The sequence below is a fragment of the Oncorhynchus tshawytscha genome, unplaced genomic scaffold, assembly GCF_018296145.1.
Source record: "Oncorhynchus tshawytscha isolate Ot180627B unplaced genomic scaffold, Otsh_v2.0 Un_scaffold_2711_pilon_pilon, whole genome shotgun sequence".
Classification (NCBI taxonomy): Eukaryota; Metazoa; Chordata; class Actinopteri; order Salmoniformes; family Salmonidae; genus Oncorhynchus; species Oncorhynchus tshawytscha.
In genome coordinates, this window is record NW_024609716.1 from 107,501 (window position 1) to 127,500 (window position 20,000).

At 42.0% G+C, this 20,000-nt stretch overlaps 1 protein-coding gene across 1 annotated transcript in view; it reads right to left on the reverse strand.

Annotated features, from left to right (window-relative positions):
- The window catches only part of LOC121845622 (pentraxin-4), a 13,224-nt gene extending 7,692 nt beyond the window's left edge, over positions 1–5,532 (reverse strand). Inside the window, exon 1 of the mRNA XM_042317196.1 lies at positions 5,363–5,532. Coding sequence (XP_042173130.1) covers positions 5,363–5,456 — 94 coding nt within the window. The 5' untranslated portion in view covers positions 5,457–5,532. The remainder of the gene's footprint in view (positions 1–5,362) is intronic.
- Between the last annotated feature and the right edge of the window lie 14,468 nt (positions 5,533–20,000).

Genomic DNA, 20,000 nt, shown 5'->3' on the forward strand with positions numbered 1-20,000 from the left:
AAAAAACCCTATTACACATTCCTGCGCCTGTCTCCCATTCCATCATACCAGCGTGACAATAAGTATTCATACTGCAGAATTGAAGGTCCCCAAGAACACAATGGCCTCCATCATTCTTAAAGTGAAGAAGTTTGGAACCACCAAGACTCTTCCCAGAGCTGGCCACCCGGCCAAACTGAGCAATCGGGGGAGAAGGGCCTTGGTCAGGGAGGTGACCAAGAACCCGATGGTCACTCTGACAGAGCTCCAGAGTTCCTCTGTGGAGATGGCAGAACTTTCCAGAAGAACAACAACCTATGCAGCACTCCACCAATCAGGCCGTTATGGTAGGGTGGTGGCCAGACAGAAGCCACTCCTCAGGAGTTTGTCAAAACGCACCTAAAGACTCTCAGACAATGAGAAACAAGATTCTCTGGTCTGATGAAACCAAGATTGAACTCTTTGGCCTGAATGCTAAGCATCATGTCTGGAGGAAACCTGGCACCATCCCTATGGTGAAGTATGGTGGTGGCAGCATCATGTCTGGAGGAAACCTGGCACCATCCCTATGGTGAAGTATGGTGGTGGCAGCATCATGCTGTGGGGATGATTTTCAGTGGCAGGGACTGGGAGACTAGTCAAGATCGAGGGAAAGGTGAACGGAGCAAAGTGCACAGAGATCCATGATGAAAACCTGCTCCAGGGCACCCAGGACCTCAGACTGGGGTGAAGGTTCAACTTCCAACAGGACAATGACCCTAAGCACACAGCCAAGACAATGCAGGAGTGGCTTTGGGACAAGTCTCTCTGAATGTCCTTGAGTGGCCCAGCCAGAGCCTGGACTTGAACCCAATCGAACATCTCTGGAGAGACCTGAGAATAACTGTGCAGCGAAGCAACGCTCCCCATCCAACCTGAAAGAGCTTGAGAGGATCTGCAGAGAAGAATGGGAGAAACTCCCCAAATACAGGTGTGCCAAACTTGTAGCGTCATTCCCAAGAAGACTAGAGGCCGTAATCGCTGTCAAAGGTGCATCAACAAAGCACTGAGTAAAGGGTCTGAATACTTATTTAAATGTGATATTTCCGTTTTTTGTTTTAAAAAATGTCTAACTATTCTATGGGATACTATGTAATGTCACACCACATTATACCTCTCTATGGGATACTATGTAATGTCACACCACATTATACCTCTCTATGGGATACTATGTAATGTCACACCACATTATACCTCTCTATGGGATACTATGTAATGTCACACCACATTACACCTCTCTATGGGATACAATGAAATGTCACATCACATTACACCTCTCTATGGGATACAATGAAATGTCACATCACATTACACCTCTCTATGGGATACAATGTAATGTCACATCACATTACACCTCTCTATGGGATACTATGTAATGTCACACCACATTACACCTCTCTATGGGATACTATGTGTTGTCACACCACATTATACCTCTCTATGGGATACTATGTGTTGTCACACCACATTACACCTCTCTATGGGATACTATGTAATGTCACACCACATTACACCTCTCTATGGGATACTATGTAATGTCACACCACATTACACCTCTCTATGGGATACTATGTAATGTCACACCACATTACACCTCTCTATGGGATACTATGTGTTGTCACACCACATTATACACCTCTCTATGGGAATACTATGTAATGTCACACCACATTACACCTCTCTATGGGATGCTATATGTTGTCACACCACATTACACCTCTCTATGGGATACTATGTAATGTCACACCACATTATACACCTCTCTATGGGAATACTATGTAATGTCACACCACATTACACCTCTCTATGGGATACAATGAAATGTCACATCACATTATACACCTCTCTATGGGAATACTATGTAATGTCACACCACATTACACCTCTCTATGGGATGCTATGTGTTGTCACACCACATTACACCTCTCTATGGGATACAATGTAATGTCACATCACATTATACACCTCTCTATGGGAATACTATGGGATGTCACACCACATTACACCTCTCTATGGGATACAATGAAATGTCACATCACATTATACACCTCTCTATGGGATACTATGTGACGTCACACCACATTACACCTCTCTATGTGATACCATGTGACGTCACACCACATTACACCTCTCTATGGGATACAATGTAATGTCACATCACATTATACACCTCTCTATGGGAATACTATGGGATGTCACACCACATTACACCTCTCTATGGGATACTACAGTGCCTTGCGAAAGTATTCGGCCCCCTTGAACTTTGCGACCTTTTGCCACATTTCAGGTTTCAAACATAAAGATATAAAACTGTATTTTTTTGTGAAGAATCAACAACAAGTGGGACACAATCATGAAGTGGAACGACATTTATTGGATATTTCAAACTTTTTTAACAAAGCAAAAACTGAAAAATTGGGCGTGCAAAATTATTCAGCCCCCTTAAGTTAATACTTTGTAGCGCCACCTTTTGCTGCGATTACAGCTGTAAGTCGCTTGGGGTATGTCTCTATCAGTTTTGCACATCGAGAGACTGACATTTTTTCCCATTCCTCCTTGCAAAACAGCTCGAGCTCAGTGAGGTTGGATGGAGAGCATTTGTGAACAGCAGTTTTCAGTTCTTTCCACAGATTCTCGATTGGATTCAGGTCTGGACTTTGACTTGGCCATTCTAACACCTGGATATGTTTATTTTTGAACCATTCCATTGTAGATTTTGCTTTATGTTTTGGATCATTGTCTTGTTGGAAGACAAATCTCCGTCCCAGTCTCAGGTCTTTTGCAGACTCCATCAGGTTTTCTTCCAGAATGGTCCTTTATTTGGCTCCATCCATCTTCCCATCAATTTTAACCATCTTCCCTGTCCCTGCTGAAGAAAAGCAGGCCCAAACCATGATGCTGCCACCACCATGTTTGACAGTGGGCATGGTGTGTTCAGGGTGATGAGCTGTGTTGCTTTTACGCCAAACATAACGTTTTGCATTGTTGCCAAAAAGTTCAATTTTGGTTTCATCTGACCAGAGCACCTTCTTCCACATGTTTGGTGTGTCTCCCAGGTGGCTTGTGGCAAACTTTAAACAACACTTTTTATGGATATCTTTAAGAAATGGCTTTCTTCTTGCCACACTTCCATAAAGGCCAGATTTGTGCAATATACGACTGATTGTTGTCCTATGGACAGAGTCTCCCACCTCAGCTGTAGATCTCTGCAGTTCATCCAGAGTGATCATGGGCCTCTTGGCTGCATCTCTGATCAGTCTTCTCCTTGTATGAGCTGAAAGTTTAGAGGGACGGCCAGGTCTTGGTAGATTTGCAGTGGTCTGATACTCCTTCCATTTCAATATTATCGCTTGCACAGTGCTCCTTGGGATGTTTAAAGCTTGGGAAATCTTTTTGTATCCAAATCCGGCTTTAAACTTCTTCACAACAGTATCTCGGACCTGCCTGGTGTGTTCCTTGTTCTTCATGATGCTCTCTGCGCTTTTAACGGACCTCTGAGACTATCACAGTGCAGGTGCATTTATACGGAGACTTGATTACACACAGGTGGATTGTATTTATCATCAATCGTCATTTAGGTCAACATTGGATCATTCAGAGATCCTCACTGAACTTCTGGAGAGAGTTTGCTGCACTGAAAGTAAAGGGGCTGAATAATTTTGCACGCCCAATTTTTCAGTTTTTGATTTGTTCAAAAAGTTTGAAATATCCAATAAATGTCGTTCCACTTCATGATTGTGTCCCACTTGTTGTTGATTCTTCACAAAAAAATACAGTTTTATATCTTTATGTTTGAAGCCTGAAATGTGAAAGTTCAAGGGGGCCGAATACTTTCGCAAGGCACTGTATGTGTTGTCACACCACATTACACCTCTCTATGGGATACTTTGTAATGTCACACCACATTACACCTCTTTATGGGATACTATGTGATGTCACACCACATTACACCTCATTATGGGATACTATGTGATGTCAAATCACATTACACCTCATTTTGGGATACTATGTGATGTCACACCACATTACACCTCATTATGGGATACTATGTGATGTCACACCACATTACACCTCATTTTGGGATATCATGTAATGTCACACCACATTACACCTCATTATGGGATACTATGTAATGTCACACCACATTACACCTCATTATGGGATACTATATAATGTCACATCACATTACACCTAATTTGGGGATTTATGTAATGTCACACCACATTAAACCTCATTATGGGATACTATGTGATGTCACACCACATTACACCTCTCCATGGGATACTATGTGACGTCACACCACATTACACCTCATTATGGGATACTATGTGACGTCACACCACATTACACCTCATTATGGGATACTATGTGATGTCACACCACATTACACCTCTCTATGGGATACTATGTGATGTCACACCACATTACACCTCATTATGGGATACTATGTGATGTCACACCACATGACACCTCTCTATGGGATACTATGTGATGTCACACCACATTACACCTCATTATGGGATACTATGTGATGTCACACCACATTACACCTCATTATGGGATACTATGTGATGTCACACCACATTACACCTCATTATGGGATACTATGTGATGTCACACCACATTACACCTCATTATGGGATACTATGTGATGTCACACCACATTACACCTCATTATGGGATACTATGTGATGTCACACACATTACACCTCATGGGATTATGGGATACTATATAATGTCACATCACATTACACCTCATTATGGGATACTATATGATGTCACATCACATTACACCTCTCTATGGGATACTATGTGATGTCACACCACATTACACCTCATTATGGGATACTATGTGACGTCACACCACATTACACCTCATTATGGGATACTATGTGACGTCACATCACATTACACCTCATTATGGGATACTATGTGATGTCACACCACATTACACCTCATTATGGGATACTATGTGACGGTACATCACATTACACCTCATTATGGGATACTATGTGACGTCACATCACATTACACCTCATTATGGGATACTATGTGACGTCACATGACATTACACCTCATTATGGGATACTATGTGACGTCACATCACATTACACCTCTCTATTTTATAGTTCTTTAATTGGCACTATATCACTGGATGTTGTGTTGCTGACAGAGGGGTTCCAGAAATCCCAGTTTGAAGATTCCTGGAACCACAATGGAACAAGCAGGACATCCGGAATCTTTCAGACAGAAATGATGGAAAACCTGGGAATTCTGGTAAAGTTACTGGAGTTTTGCTTTCCTGTTATTGACACCTGACAGAGGTTGATCTGAAGGTACTTACTGGTGGCTTCTCTCCTGGGGATGTGCTGCAGAGGGATCTTGTGTCTCACTGGAAGCTGGAGAAGGTTCTGGATTTGTGATTCCTCTCCTTTCATCTCCTCCTCTTCCTTCCTCCTCTCTGTCCGCTCTTCCTCTCCCCTCCTCCTCTCTGTCCGCTCTCCCTCTTCCTTCCTCCTCTCTGTCCGCTCTCCCTCTTCCTTCCTCCTCTCTGTCCGCTCTTCCTCTCCCCTCCTCCTCTCTGTCCACTCTTCCTCTCCCCTCCTCATCTCTGTCCGCGTCACTTCACTCCTCCTCCACACCTCATCCCCCCTCCTCCTCTCCATCTCTCCTTCCTCTCTTGTTTCCTCCACAGACTGTGGTTTTGGCCCCTGTTGAGGACGACCAGGCAGGGGGCTCTCCTGTCCTCTCTCCCCCAGCCTCTTCCTCTCCTCCTGGGACTGATAAGGAGGCTGTGTGGGGTGGGGAGGTGGAGGCTGTAGTCTTGTCCTCATCCTCCTGTCTTTTGTGTGTTTTGGCTGGGAATGGGGTTGGGGATGGGGCTGAGAGTAGGGCTGAGGCTGAATGTTAGCCTGAGGCTGGGGCTGGTAATATGTCTGGGTGTCCTGTCTTGGGCTCTGTCCTCTGGAGGCCTGGGTCCTCCGTGGGGGTGCTGTGTCCTGGGGGGTGAGGTTGGAGGTGATGGGGTCTCCTGTCCTTTCTGATCCCCTGGAAGAGATTACATTCCCCTGTAAAAGCTCCCCCAGCCTCCCTTCGAGCCGGCTCATCCGGAGATCCTGCTCCCTCAGGGACTCCTGGAGACCTCTCAGCCCGACCAGAAGCTCCTCTCGCTGGGCCTCCAGGGAGTCGAGACGCCCCTCCTGGCTGTGGAGCTCCAGGGTGAGGCTGGAAAGAGACTCTCCCTGCTCCTGACTCAGTCTCTGGGTCTGCCTGCTGCCCTGTGGAGAGGAGAGGAGAGGAGAGGAGAGGAGAGGAGGGGAGGGGAGGGGAGGGGAGGGGAGGGGAGGGGAGAGGAGAGGAGAGGAGAGGAGAGGAGAGGAGAGGAGAGGAGAGGAGAGGAGAGGAGAGGAGAGGAGAGGAGAGGAGAGGAGAGGAGAGGAGAGGAGAGTTATAGCAGAACAGATTATAACCACTACATTTGGCTAATTGACATTATATTATTCACTCGGGAAGAGTGAGATATTTTTATCTGGGCAGGGTCATCTTAACTCGGTCCTGGGAACCTCATTGGGTGCACTTTTTTTTTTTCCCGAGCACTACACAAATAACCAACTTTGAATCAGCTGTGTAGTGCTAGGGCAAAAACTGAAATGACATTCCAGGGAGGCCCCAGGACTGACTTTGGGTGGCCCTGCCTCAGTGTTTCCCAAACTGCCCCTGTCTGTAGCTTAGAGTACCTGTCCCTGTCTGTAGCTTAGAGTACCTGTCCCTGTCTGTAGCTTAGAGTACCTGCCCCTGTCTGTTGATTAGAGTACCTGTCCCTGCCTGTTGTTAATTAGAGTACCTGTCCCTGTCTGTTGTTAATTAGAGTACCTGTCCCTGTCTGTTGTTGTCCCTTCTGTTGATTAGAGTACCTGTCCCTGTCTGTTGTTAATTAGAGTACCTGTCCCTGTCTGTAGCTTAGAGTACCTGTCCCTGTCTGTAGTTAATTAGAGTACCTGTCCCTGTCTGTAGCCTAGAGTACCTGTCCCTGTCTGTAGCTTAGAGTACCTGTCACTGTCTGTAGTTTAGAGTACCTGTCCCTGTCTGTTGCTTAGAGTACCTGTCCCTGTCTGTTGTTGTTTAGAGTACCTGTCCCTGTCTGTTGTTGCTTAGAGTACCTGTCCCTGTCTGTAGCTTAGAGTACCTGGCCCTGTCTGTTGTTAATTAGAGTACCTGTCACTGTCTGTTGTTTAGAGTACCTGTCCCTGTCTGTTGTTTAGAGTACCTGTCCTGTCTGTTGCTTAGAGTACCTGTCCCTGTCTGTTGTTGTTTAGAGTACCTGTCCCTGTCTGTTGTTGCTTAGAGTACCTGTCCCTGTCTGTTACTTAGAGTACCTGTCCCTGTCTGTAGCTTAGAGTACCTGTCCCTGTCAGTTGTTGTTTAGAGTACCTGTCCCTGTCTGTTGTTGCTTAGAGTACCTGTCCCTGTCTGTTGTTAATTAGATTACCTGTCCCTGTCTGTTGTTTTAGAGTACCTGTCCCTGTCTGTTGTTAATTAGAGTACCTGTCACTGTCTGTTGTTTAGAGTACCTGTCCCTGTCTGTTGTTTAGAGTACCTGTCCATGTCTGTTGCTTAGAGTACCTGTCCCTGTCTGTTGTTGCTTTAGAGTACCTGTCCCTGTCTGTTGTTGCTTAGAGTACCTGTCCCTGTCTGTTGTTGCTTAGAGTACCTGTCCCTGTCTGTTGATTAGAGTACCTGTCCCTGTCTGTAGCTTAGAGTACCTGTCCCTGTCTGTTGCCTAGAGTACCTGTCCCTGTCTGTTGTTAATTAGAGTACCTGTCCCTGTCTGTTGTTGCCTAGAGTACCTGTCCCTGTCTGTTGCTTAGAGTACCTGTCCCTGTCTGTTGTTGCTTAGAGTACCTGTCCCTGTCTGTTGTTGCTTAGAGTACCTGTCCCTGTCAGTTGTTGCTTAGAGTACCTGTCCCTGTCAGTTGTTGCCTAGAGTACCTGTCCCTGTCTGTTGCTTAGAGTACCTGTCCCTGTCTGTTGCTTAGAGTACCTGTCCCTGTCAGTTGTTGCTTAGAGTACCTGTCCCTGTCTGTTGCTTAGAGTACCTGTCCCTGTCTGTTAGTTGCCTAGATTACCTGTCCCTGTCTGTTACTTAGAGTACCTGCCCCTGTCTGTTGTTGCTTAGAGTACCTGTCCCTGTCTGTTGTTGCCTAGAGTACCTGTCCCTGTCTGTAGGTTAGAGTACCTGTCCCTGTCTGTTGTTAATTTGAGTACCTGTCACTGTCTGTTGTTTAGAGTACCTGTCCCTGTCTGTTGTTTAGAGTACCTGTCCCTGTCTGTTGCTTAGAGTACCTGTCCCTGTCTGTTGTTGTTTAGAGTACCTGTCCCTGTCTGTTGTTGCTTAGAGTACCTGTCCCTGTCTGTTACTTAGAGTACCTGTCCCTGTCTGTAGCTTAGAGTACCTGTCCCTGTCTGTTGTTGTTTAGAGTACCTGTCCCTGTCTGTTGTTGCTTAGAGTACCTGTCCCTGTCTGTTGTTGCCTAGATTACCTGTCCCTGTCTGTTGTTGCTTAGAGTACCTGTCCCTGTCTGTTGTTGCTTAGAGTACCTGTCCCTGTCTGTTGTTGCTTAGAGTACCTGTCCCTGTCAGTTGTTGTTTAGAGTACCTGTCCCTGTCTGTTGTTGCCTAGAGTACCTGTCCCTGTCTGTTGCTTAGAGTACCTGTCCCTGTCTGTTGTTGCTTAGAGTACCTGTCCCTGTCTGTTGATTAGAGTACCTGTCCCTGTCTGTTGCTTAGAGTACCTGTCCCTGTCTGTTGGTTAGAGTACCTGTCCCTGTCAGTTGTTGCCTAGATTACCTGTCCCTGTCTGTTGCTTAGAGTACCTGTCCCTGTCTGTTGTTGCTTAGAGTACCTGTCCCTGTCTGTTACTTAGAGTACCTGTCCCTGTCTGTTGTTGCTTAGATTACCTGTCCCTGTCTGTTGCTTAGAGTACCTGTCCCTGTCTGTTGCTTAGAGTACCTGTCCCTGTCAGTTGTTGCCTAGATTACCTGTCCCTGTCTGTTACTTAGAGTACCTGTCCCTGTCTGTTGCTTAGAGTACCTGTCCCTGTCTGTTGCTTAGAGTACCTGTCCCTGTCTGTTGCTTAGAGTACCTGTCCCTGTCAGTTGTTGCCTAGATTACCTGTCCCTGTCTGTTACTTTGAGTACCTGTCCCTGTCTGTTGTTGCTTAGAGTACCTGTCCCTGTCTGTTACTTAGAGTACCTGTCCCTGTCTGTTGTTGCTTAGATTACCTGTCCCTGTCTGTTGCTTAGAGTACCTGTCCCTGTCTGTTGCTTAGAGTACCTGTCCCTGTCAGTTGTTGCCTAGATTACCTGTCCCTGTCTGTTACTTAGAGTACCTGTCCCTGTCTGTTGCTTAGAGTACCTGTCCCTGTCTGTTGCTTAGAGTACCTGTCCCTGTCTGTTGCTTAGAGTACCTGTCCCTGTCTGTTACTTAGAGTACCTGTCCCTGTCTGTTGTTGCTTAGATTACCTGTCCCTGTCTGTTGCTTAGAGTACCTGTCCCTGTCTGTTGCTTAGAGTACCTGTCCCCTGTCCCTGTCTGTTGCTTAGAGTACCTGTCCCTGTCTGTTGCTTAGAGTACCTGTCCCTGTCTGTTGCTTAGAGTACCTGTCCCTGTCTGTTACTTAGAGTACCTGTCCCTGTCTGTTGCTTAGAGTACCTGTCCCTGTCTGTTGCTTAGAGTACCTGTCCCTGTCTGTTGTTGCTTAGAGTACCTGTCCCTGTCTGTGTCTCAGTCCTCTCTCCAGCGAGGCCAGTCTTCCCTCCATCCTCCTGTTCTTCTTCTGTAGTTTACTGCTCCGGTCTTTCAGGACGTCCAGCTCCTGTTTTTTATACGATTTTTTATGTTTCAAAACAAAACAGGACAGAAACAAGATAAAACAATGACAGGGCCCAAACTAAAACGAAATATAAGCAAACAATAATTTTAACGTAATAATATAACATAAATATACATACGTATTTATATATTTTAATATAAAATATAACATAATATGTAACATAAATGTAAATATAACAATATATTACAATAATAATAATATAACTAAAATGATATAAACAGTAACCTGTGTGGTGGTGTCTCTGAGTTGTGTTAGTTCCTGGGTGAGGTTTCTGTGTTGGTCAGACAGGGTCTGAACTCTGACCTCTAGGGGGGTCGACACATTAGACATATGGTTCAGAAGGTCTAACCGGCTCAGGGTCTGTTCCTGGAATCGACGGAACTGAGAAACAAACACACAACATCATCTCCAGTTCTTACACACCCACTATATTTACAGCAGTACATGGAAACCCATTCAAATGAGGGGATTCGGCCAAGTCAGCTTCACCCGTTGCTGACAGGTGTATAAAATTGAGCACACCGCCATGCAATCTCCATAGACAAACATTGACAGTAGAATGACCTAACTGAAGATCTCAGTGACTTTCAACGTGGCACCGTCATAGGATGCAACTTTTCCAGCAAGTCAGTTTATCAAATGTCTTCCTTGCTAGAGCTGCCTCGGTCAACTGTAAGTGCTGTTATTGTGAAATGGAAACATCTAGGAGCAACAACGGCTCAGCCGCGAAGAAGCAGACCACACAAGTTCACAGAACAGGACCGCTGAGTGGTGAAGAGCGTAAAAATAGTTTGTCATTGGTTGCAACACTCACTCCCGAGTTCCAAACTACCTCTGGAAGCAACATCGGCACAAGAACTGTTCGTCGGGGAGCTTCATAAAATGGGTTTCCATGGCAGAGCAGCCGCACACAAGCCTAAGATCACCATGCGTAATGCCAAGCGTCGGCTGGAGTGGTGTGAAGCTCGCCGCCTCTGGACTCTGGAGCAGTGGAAACGTTTTCTCTGAAGTGATGAATCACGCTTCACCATCTATCAGTCCGACGGACTAATCTGGGTTTGGCTAATGCCAGCAGAACGCTACCTGCCCCAATGCATAGTGACAACTGTAAAGTTTGGTGGAGGAAGAATAATGGTCTGGGGCTGATTTTCATGGTTCGGGCCAGAACCCCTTGTTCTAGTGAAGAGAAATCTTAACGTTACAGCATAAAATTATATTCTAGACGATTCTGTGCTTCCAACTTTGTGGCAACAGTTTGGGGAAGGCCCTTTCCTGTTTCAGCATGATAATGCCCCCGTGCACAAAGCCAGGTCCATACAGAAATGGTTTGTCGAGATCGCTGCGGAAGAACATGACTGGCCTGCACAGAGCCCTGACCTCAACCCCATCGAACACCTTTGGGATGAATTGGAACACCGACTGCAAGCCAGACGTAATCACCCAACATCAGTGCCCGACCAAGTCCCCGCAGAAATGTTCCAGCATCTAGTGGAAAGCCTTCCCAGAAGAGTGGAGGCTGTTATAGCAGCAATGTTCCAACATCTAGTGGAAAGCCTTCCCAGAAGAGTGGAGGCTGTTATAGCAGCAATGTTCCAACATCTAGTGGAAAGCCTTCCCAGAAGAGTGGAGGCTGTTATAGCAGCAATGTTCCAACATCTAGTGGAAAGCCTTCCCAGAAGAGTGGAGGCTGTTATAGCAGCAATCTTCCAACATCTAGTGGAAAGCCTTCCCAGAAGAATGGAGGCTGTTATAGCAGCAATGTTCCAACATCTAGTGGAAAACCTTCCCAGAAGAGTGGAGGCTGTTATATCAGCAATGTTCCAACATCTAGTGGAAAGCCTTCCCAGAAGAGTGGAGGCTGTTATAGCAGCAATGTTCCAACATCTAGTGGAAAGCCTTCCCAGAAGAGTGGAGGCTGTTATAGCAGCAATCTTCCAACATCTAGTGGAAAGCCTTCCCAGAAGAATGGAGGCTGTTATAGCAGCAATGTTCCAACATCTAGTGGAAAACCTTCCCAGAAGAGTGGAGGCTGTTATAGCAGCAATGTTCCAACATCTAGTGGAAAACCTTCCCAGAAGAGTGGAGGCTGTTATAGCAGCAATGTTCCAACATCTAGTGGAAAACCTTCCCAGAAGAGTGGAGGCTGTTATAGCAGCAATGTTCCAACATCTAGTGGAAAACCTTCCCAGAAGAGTGGAGGCTGTTATAGCAGCAATGTTCCAACATCTAGTGGAAAACCTTCCCAGAAGAGTGGAGGCTGTTATAGCAGCAATGTTCCAACATCTAGTGGAAAGCCTTCCCAGAAGAGTGGAGGCTGTTATGTTCCAACATCTAGTGGAAAGCCTTCCCAGAAGAGTGGAGGCTGTTATAGCAGCAATGTTCCAACATCTAGTGGAAAGCCTTCCCAGAAGAATGGAGGCTGTTATAGCAGCAATGTTCCAACATCTAGTGGAAAGCCTTCCCAGAAGAGTGGAGGCTGTTATAGCAGCAATCTTCCAACATCTAGTGGAAAGCCTTCCCAGAAGAATGGAGGCTGTTATAGCAGCAATGTTCCAACATCTAGTGGAAAACCTTCCCAGAAGAGTGGAGGCTGTTATAGCAGCAATGTTCCAACATCTAGTGGAAAACCTTCCCAGAAGAGTGGAGGCTGTTAAGGCAGCAATGTTCCAACATCTAGTGGAAAACCTTCCCAGAAGAGTGGAGGCTGTTATAGCAGCAATGTTCCAACATCTAGTGGAAAACCTTCCCAGAAGAGTGGAGGCTGTTAAGGCAGCAATGTTCCAACATCTAGTGGAAAGCCTTCCCAGAAGAGTGGAGGCTGTTATAGCAGCAAAGCTGGGACCAGCTCCATTGTTATGCCTGTGATTTTGGAATGAGATGTTGGACGATCAGGTGTCTACATACTTTTGGTCATGTAGTGTATCCCACTTATGGATAAAAACGTTCTAATTTTTTAATTTTCTTGTAATAAAACAATAACATATCAAGGGAGACGCACACATGAACAGACTTATACACAAACACACTCACACAGACACACAGACACACTCACACATATACACACAGACACACACAGACACACACTCACACAGATACACACACAAACACACTCACACAGACACACACACAAAACCATACACACCGACCTGATCGTCAAGTCGTCTGAGTCTCTGGTAGATGGGCTTCCTGAGCTCAGCAGTCCCCTGTCCCCTACAGGCCTGAAGCTGGAGGACAACCAGGAGAACCAGGGCCAGGGCCCTCCGTCCGGCTCTGAGGCTGGTCATAGTGCAGCGTGGCTGGGTTAGGGCCGGGCCGTGGTCTGGGTGTCTAGAGGTGCGGAGGTTGTTAACTCTGAGAACTACCGAGGGTAACTAATAGAGGTGAAGGAGAGAGAAGAGGGATGGGAAGCCCCCTAACACACACACACATCTGTTTTTTTCCCACAATGCATCACTGGCAGGGAAGCAGAGGCAGAACATGATGACTTTACCAGACACACACACACACACAAACACATGAACACACACACACACACACACACACACACACACACACACACACACACACACACACACACACACACACACACACACACACACACACACACACACACACACACACACACACACACACACACACACACACACACACACACACACACACACACACATGAACACACACACACACACACACACACACACACACACACACACACACACACACACACACACACACACACACACACACACACACACACACACACACACACACACACACATGAACACACACACACACACACATGAACACACACACACACACACACACACACACACACACACACACACACACACACACACACACAACACACACACACACACACACACACACACACACACACACACATACACACGTGAACGCACACACACACACACACACATGAACACACACACACACACACACACACACACACACATGAACACACACACACACACACACACACACACACACACACACACACACACACACACACACACACACACACACACACACACACACACACACACACACACACACACATGAACACACACCGTTAACAAATAGGTGCAATAAACTCAAAACAAGAAAAGTATTAACTAATTAATTATATTTTACAAATCTAGGTCAGATTTTCTCTTTTTGCAGTGTAGTCAGGTGGCTGGAGTAGTATAGATATATATTAGTCAGGTGGCTGGAGTTGTACAGATATATATTAGTCAGGTAAATGTAGTTGTATAGATATATATTAGTCAGGTGGCTGTATAGATATATATTAGTCAGGTGGCTGTATAGATATATATTAGTCAGGTGGTAGTTGTATAGATATATATTAGTCAGGTGGCTGTATAGATATATATTAGTCAGGTAAATGTAGTTGTATAGATATATATTAGTCAGGTGGCTGTATAGATATATATTAGTCAGGTAAATGTAGTTGTATAGATATATATTAGTCAGGTGGCTGTATAGATATATATTAGTCAGGTAAATGTAGTTGTATAGATATATATTAGTCAGGTGGCTGTATAGATATATATTAGTCAGATGGCTGTATAGATATATATTAGTCAGGTGGCTGTATAGATATATATTAGTCAGGTGGCTGTATAGATATATATTAGTCAGGTGGCTGTATAGATATATATTAGTCAGGTGGCTGTATAGATATATATTAGTCAGGTGGCTGTATAGATATATATTAGTCAGGTGGCTGTATAGATATATATTAGTCAGGTGGCTGTATAGATATATATTAGTCAGGTGGCTGTATAGATATATATTAGTCAGGTGGCTGTATAGATATATATTAGTCAGGTGGCTGTATAGATATATATTAGTCAGGTGGCTGTATAGATATATATTAGTGGCTGTATAGATATATATTAGTCAGGTGGCTGTATAGATATATATTAGTCAGGTGGCTGTATAGATATATATTAGTCAGGTGGCTGTATAGATATATATTAGTCAGTCAGATATATATTAGTCAGGTGGCTGTATAGATATATATTAGTCAGGTGGTGTATAGATATATATTAGTCAGGTAAATGTAGTTGTATAGATATATATTAGTCAGGTGGCTGTATAGATATATATTAGTCAGGTGTAGTTGTATAGATATATATTAGTCAGGTGGCTGTATAGATATATATTAGTCAGGTGGCTGTATAGATATATATTAGTCAGGTGGCTAGTATAGATATATATTAGTCAGGTGGCTGGAGTTGTATAGATATATATTAGTCAGGTGGCTGTTGTTGTATAGATATATATTAGTCAGGTGGCTGTATAGATATATATTAGTCAGGTAAATGTAGTTGTATAGATATATATTAGTCAGGTGGCTGGAGTAGTATAGATATATATTAGTCAGGTGGCTGTATAGATATATATTAGTCAGGTGGCTGTATAGATATATATTAGTCAGGTGGCTGGAGTTGTATAGATATATATTAGTCAGGTGGCTGGAGTTGTATAGATATATATTAGTCAGGTGGCTGTATAGATATATATTAGTCAGGTGGCTGGAGTAGTATAGATATATATTAGTCAGGTGGCTGTATAGATATATATTAGTCAGGTGGCTGTATAGATATATATTAGTCAGGTGGCTGGAGTTGTATAGATATATATTAGTCAGGTGGCTGTATAGATATATATTAGTCAGGTGGCTGTATAGATATATATTAGTCAGGTGGCTGTATAGATATATATTAGTCAGGTGGCTGTAGTTGTATAGATATATATTAGTCAGGTGGCTGTATAGATATATATTAGTCAGGTGGCTGTATAGATATATATTAGTCAGGTGGCTGTAGTTGTATAGATATATATTAGTCAGGTGGCTGTATAGATATATATTAGTCAGGTGGCTGAGTTGTATAGATATATATTAGTCAGGTGGCTGGAGTTGTATAGATATATATTAGTCAGGTGGCTGTATAGATATATATTAGTCAGGTGGCTGTATAGATATATATTAGTCAGGTGGCTGATATATATTAGCTGTATAGATATATATTAGTAGTCAGTATAGATATATATTAGTCAGGTGGCTGTATAGATATATATTAGTCAGGTGGCTGTTGTATAGATATATATTAGTCAGGTGGCTGTATAGATATGTATAGATATATGTATAGATATATAGTCAGGTGGCTGTATATAGTCATATATATTAGTCAGGTGGCTGTATAGTTAGTCAGGTGGCTGTATAGATATATATTAGTCAGGTGGCTGTAGTTGTATAGATATATATTAGTCAGGTGGCTGTATAGATATATATTAGTCAGGTGGCTGTATAGATATATATTAGTCAGGTGGCTGGAGTTGTATAGATATATATTAGTCAGGTGGCTGTATAGATATATATTAGTCAGGTGGCTGGAGTTGTATAGATATATATTAGTCAGGTGGCTGGAGTTGTATAGATATATATTAGTCAGGTGGCTGTATAGATATATATTAGTCAGGTGGCTGGAGTTGTATATATATATATTAGTCAGGTGGCTGGAGTTGTATAGATATATATTAGTCAGGTGGCTGTATAGATATATATTAGTCAGGTGGCTGGAGTTGTATAGATATATATTAGTCAGGTAAATGTAGTTGTATAGATATATATTAGTCAGGTGGCTGTATAGATATATATTAGTCAGGTAAATGTAGCTGTATAGATATATATTAGTCAGGTAAATGTAGTTGTATAGATATATATTAGTCAGGTGGCTGTATAGATATATATTAGTCAGGTAAATGTAGCTGTATAGATATATATTAGTCAGGTAAATATAGTTGTATAGATATATATTAGTCAGGTGGCTGTATATATATATATTAGTCAGGTAAATGTAGCTGTATAGATATATATTAGTCAGGTGGCTGTATAGATATATATTAGTCAGGTGGCTGTATAGATATATATTAGTCAGGTGGCTGTATAGATATATATTAGTCAGGTGGCTGTATAGATATATATTAGTCAGGTGGCTGTATAGATATATATTAGTCAGGTGGCTGTATAGATATATATTAGTCAGGTAAATCTGGCTGTATAGATATATATTAGTCAGGTGGCTGTATAGATATATATTAGTCAGGTGGCTGTATAGATATATATTAGTCAGGTGGCTGTAGTAGATATATATTAGTCAGGTGGCTGTAGTTGTATAGATATATATTAGTCAGGTGGCTGTAGTTGTATAGATATATATTAGTCAGGTGGCTGTATAGATATATATTAGTCAGGTAAATGTAGTTGTATAGATATATATTAGTCAGGTGGCTGTAGTTGTATAGATATATATTAGTCAGGTAGATATATATTAGTCAGGTGGCTGTATAGATATATATTAGTCAGGTGGCTGTAGTTGTATAGATATATATTAGTCAGGTAAATGTAGTAGATATATATTAGTCAGGTGTAGTTGTATAGATATATATTAGTCAGGTAAATGTAGTTGTATAGATATATATTAGTCAGGTGGCTGTATAGATATATATTATATATATTAGTCAGGTGTAGCTGTATAGATATATATTAGTCAGGTGGCTGTATAGATATATATTAGTCAGGTGGCTGTATAGATATATATTAGTCAGGTGGCTGTATAGATATATATTAGTCAGGTGGCTGTATAGATATATATTAGTCAGGTGGCTGTATAGATATATATTAGTCAGGTGGCTGTATAGATATATATTAGTCAGGTGGCTGTATAGATATATATTAGTCAGGTGGCTGTATAGATATATATTAGTCAGGTGGCTGTATAGATATATATTAGTCAGGTGGCTGTATAGATATATATTAGTCAGGTAAATGTAGTTGTATAGATATATATTAGTCAGGTAAATGTAGTTGTATAGATATATATTAGTCAGGTGGCTGTATAGATATATATTAGTCAGGTGGCTGTATAGATATATATTAGTCTGTATAGATATATATTAGTCAGGTGGCTGTATAGATATATATTTAGTATATATTAGGTGTATAGCTGTATAGTATAGATATATATTAGTCAGGTGGCTGTATAGATATATATTAGTATATATATATATTAGTCAGGTGGCTGTATAGTATATTATATTAGTGTATAGTAAATGTAGCTGTATAGATATATATTAGTCAGGTGGCTGTATAGATATATATTAGTCAGGGCTGTAGCTGTATAGATATATATTAGTCAGGTGGCTGTAGTTGTATAGATATATATTAGTCAGGTGGCTGTATAGATATATATTAGTCAGGTGTAGCTGTATAGATATATATTAGTCAGGTGGCTGTATAGATATATATTAGTCAGGTGGCTGTATAGATATATATTAGTCAGGTGGCTGTAGTTGTATAGATATATATTAGTCAGGTGGCTGTATAGATATATATTAGTCAGGTAAATGTAGTTGTATAGATATATATTAGTCAGGTGGCTGTATAGATATATATTAGTCAGGTGGCTGTATAGATATATATTAGTCAGGTGGCTGTATAGATATATATTAGTCAGGTAAATGTAGTTGTATAGATATATATTAGTCAGGTAAATGTAGTTGTATAGATATATATTAGTCAGGTAAATGTAGTTGTATAGATATATATTAGTCAGGTGGCTGTATAGATATATATTAGTCAGGTAAATGTAGTTGTATAGATATATATTAGTCAGGTAAATGTAGTTGTATAGATATATATTAGTCAGGTGGCTGTATAGATATATATTAGTCAGGTAAATGTAGTTGTATAGATATATATTAGTCAGGTGGCTGTATAGATATATATTAGTCAGGTAAATGTGGCTGTATAGATATATATTAGTCAGGTAAATGTAGTTGTATAGATATATATTAGTCAGGTAAATGTAGTTGTATAGATATATATTAGTCAGGTGGCTGTATAGATATATATTAGTCAGGTAAATGTAGTTGTATAGATATATATTAGTCAGGTAAATGTAGTTGTATAGATATATATTAGTCAGGTGGCTGTATAGATATATATTAGTCAGGTAAATGTAGTAGTATAGATATATATTAGTCAGGTAAATGTAGTTGTATATATATATATGAGTCAGGTAAATGTAGTTGTATAGATATATATTAGACAGGTTGTATGATGTAGTAATGTTGTCTGAGTGGGACAGGTTGTATGATGTTGTCTGAGTGGGACAGGTTATATGATGTAGTAATGTTGTCTGAGTGGGACAGGTTGTATGATGTAGTAATGCTGTGTGTAATGTTGTCTGAGTGGGACAGGTTGTATGATGTAGTAATGCTGTGTGTAATGTTGTCTGAGTGGGACAGGTTGTATGATGTAGTAATGTTGTGTGTAATGTTGTCTGAGTGGGACAGGTTGTATGATGTAGTAATGTTGTGTAATGTTGTCTGAGTGGGACAGGTTGTATGATGTAGTAATGTTGTTGTAATGTTGTCTGAGTGGGACAGGTTGTATGATGTAGTAATGTTGTCTGAGTGGGACAGGTTGTATGATGTAGTAATGTTGTCTGAGTGGGGCAGGTTGTATGGTGTAGTAATGTCGGAGGGTGACAGGTTGTATGATGTAGTAATGTTGTAGTAATGTTGTCTGAGTGGGACAGGTTGTATTATGTAGTAATGTTGTTTTAATGTTATCTGAGTGGGACAGGTTGTATGATGTAGTAATGTTGTAGTAATGTTGTCTAAGTGGGACAGGTTGTATGATGTAGTAATGTTGTCTGAGTGGGACAGGTTGTATGATGTAGTAATGTCTGAGTGGGACAGGTTGTATGATGTAGTAATGCTGTGTGTAATGTTGTCTGAGTGGGACAGGTTGTATGATGTAGTAATGTTGTCTGAGTGGGACAGGTTGTATGATGTAGTAATGTTGTCTGAGTGGGACAGGTTGTATGATGTAGTAATGTTGTGTGTAATGTTGTCTGAGTGGGACAGGTTGTATGATGTAGTAATGTTGTCTGAGTGGGACAGGTTGTATGATGTAGTAATGTTGTCTGAGTGGGACAGGTTGTATGATGTAGTAATGTTGTCTGAGTGGGACAGGTTGTATGATGTAGTAATGT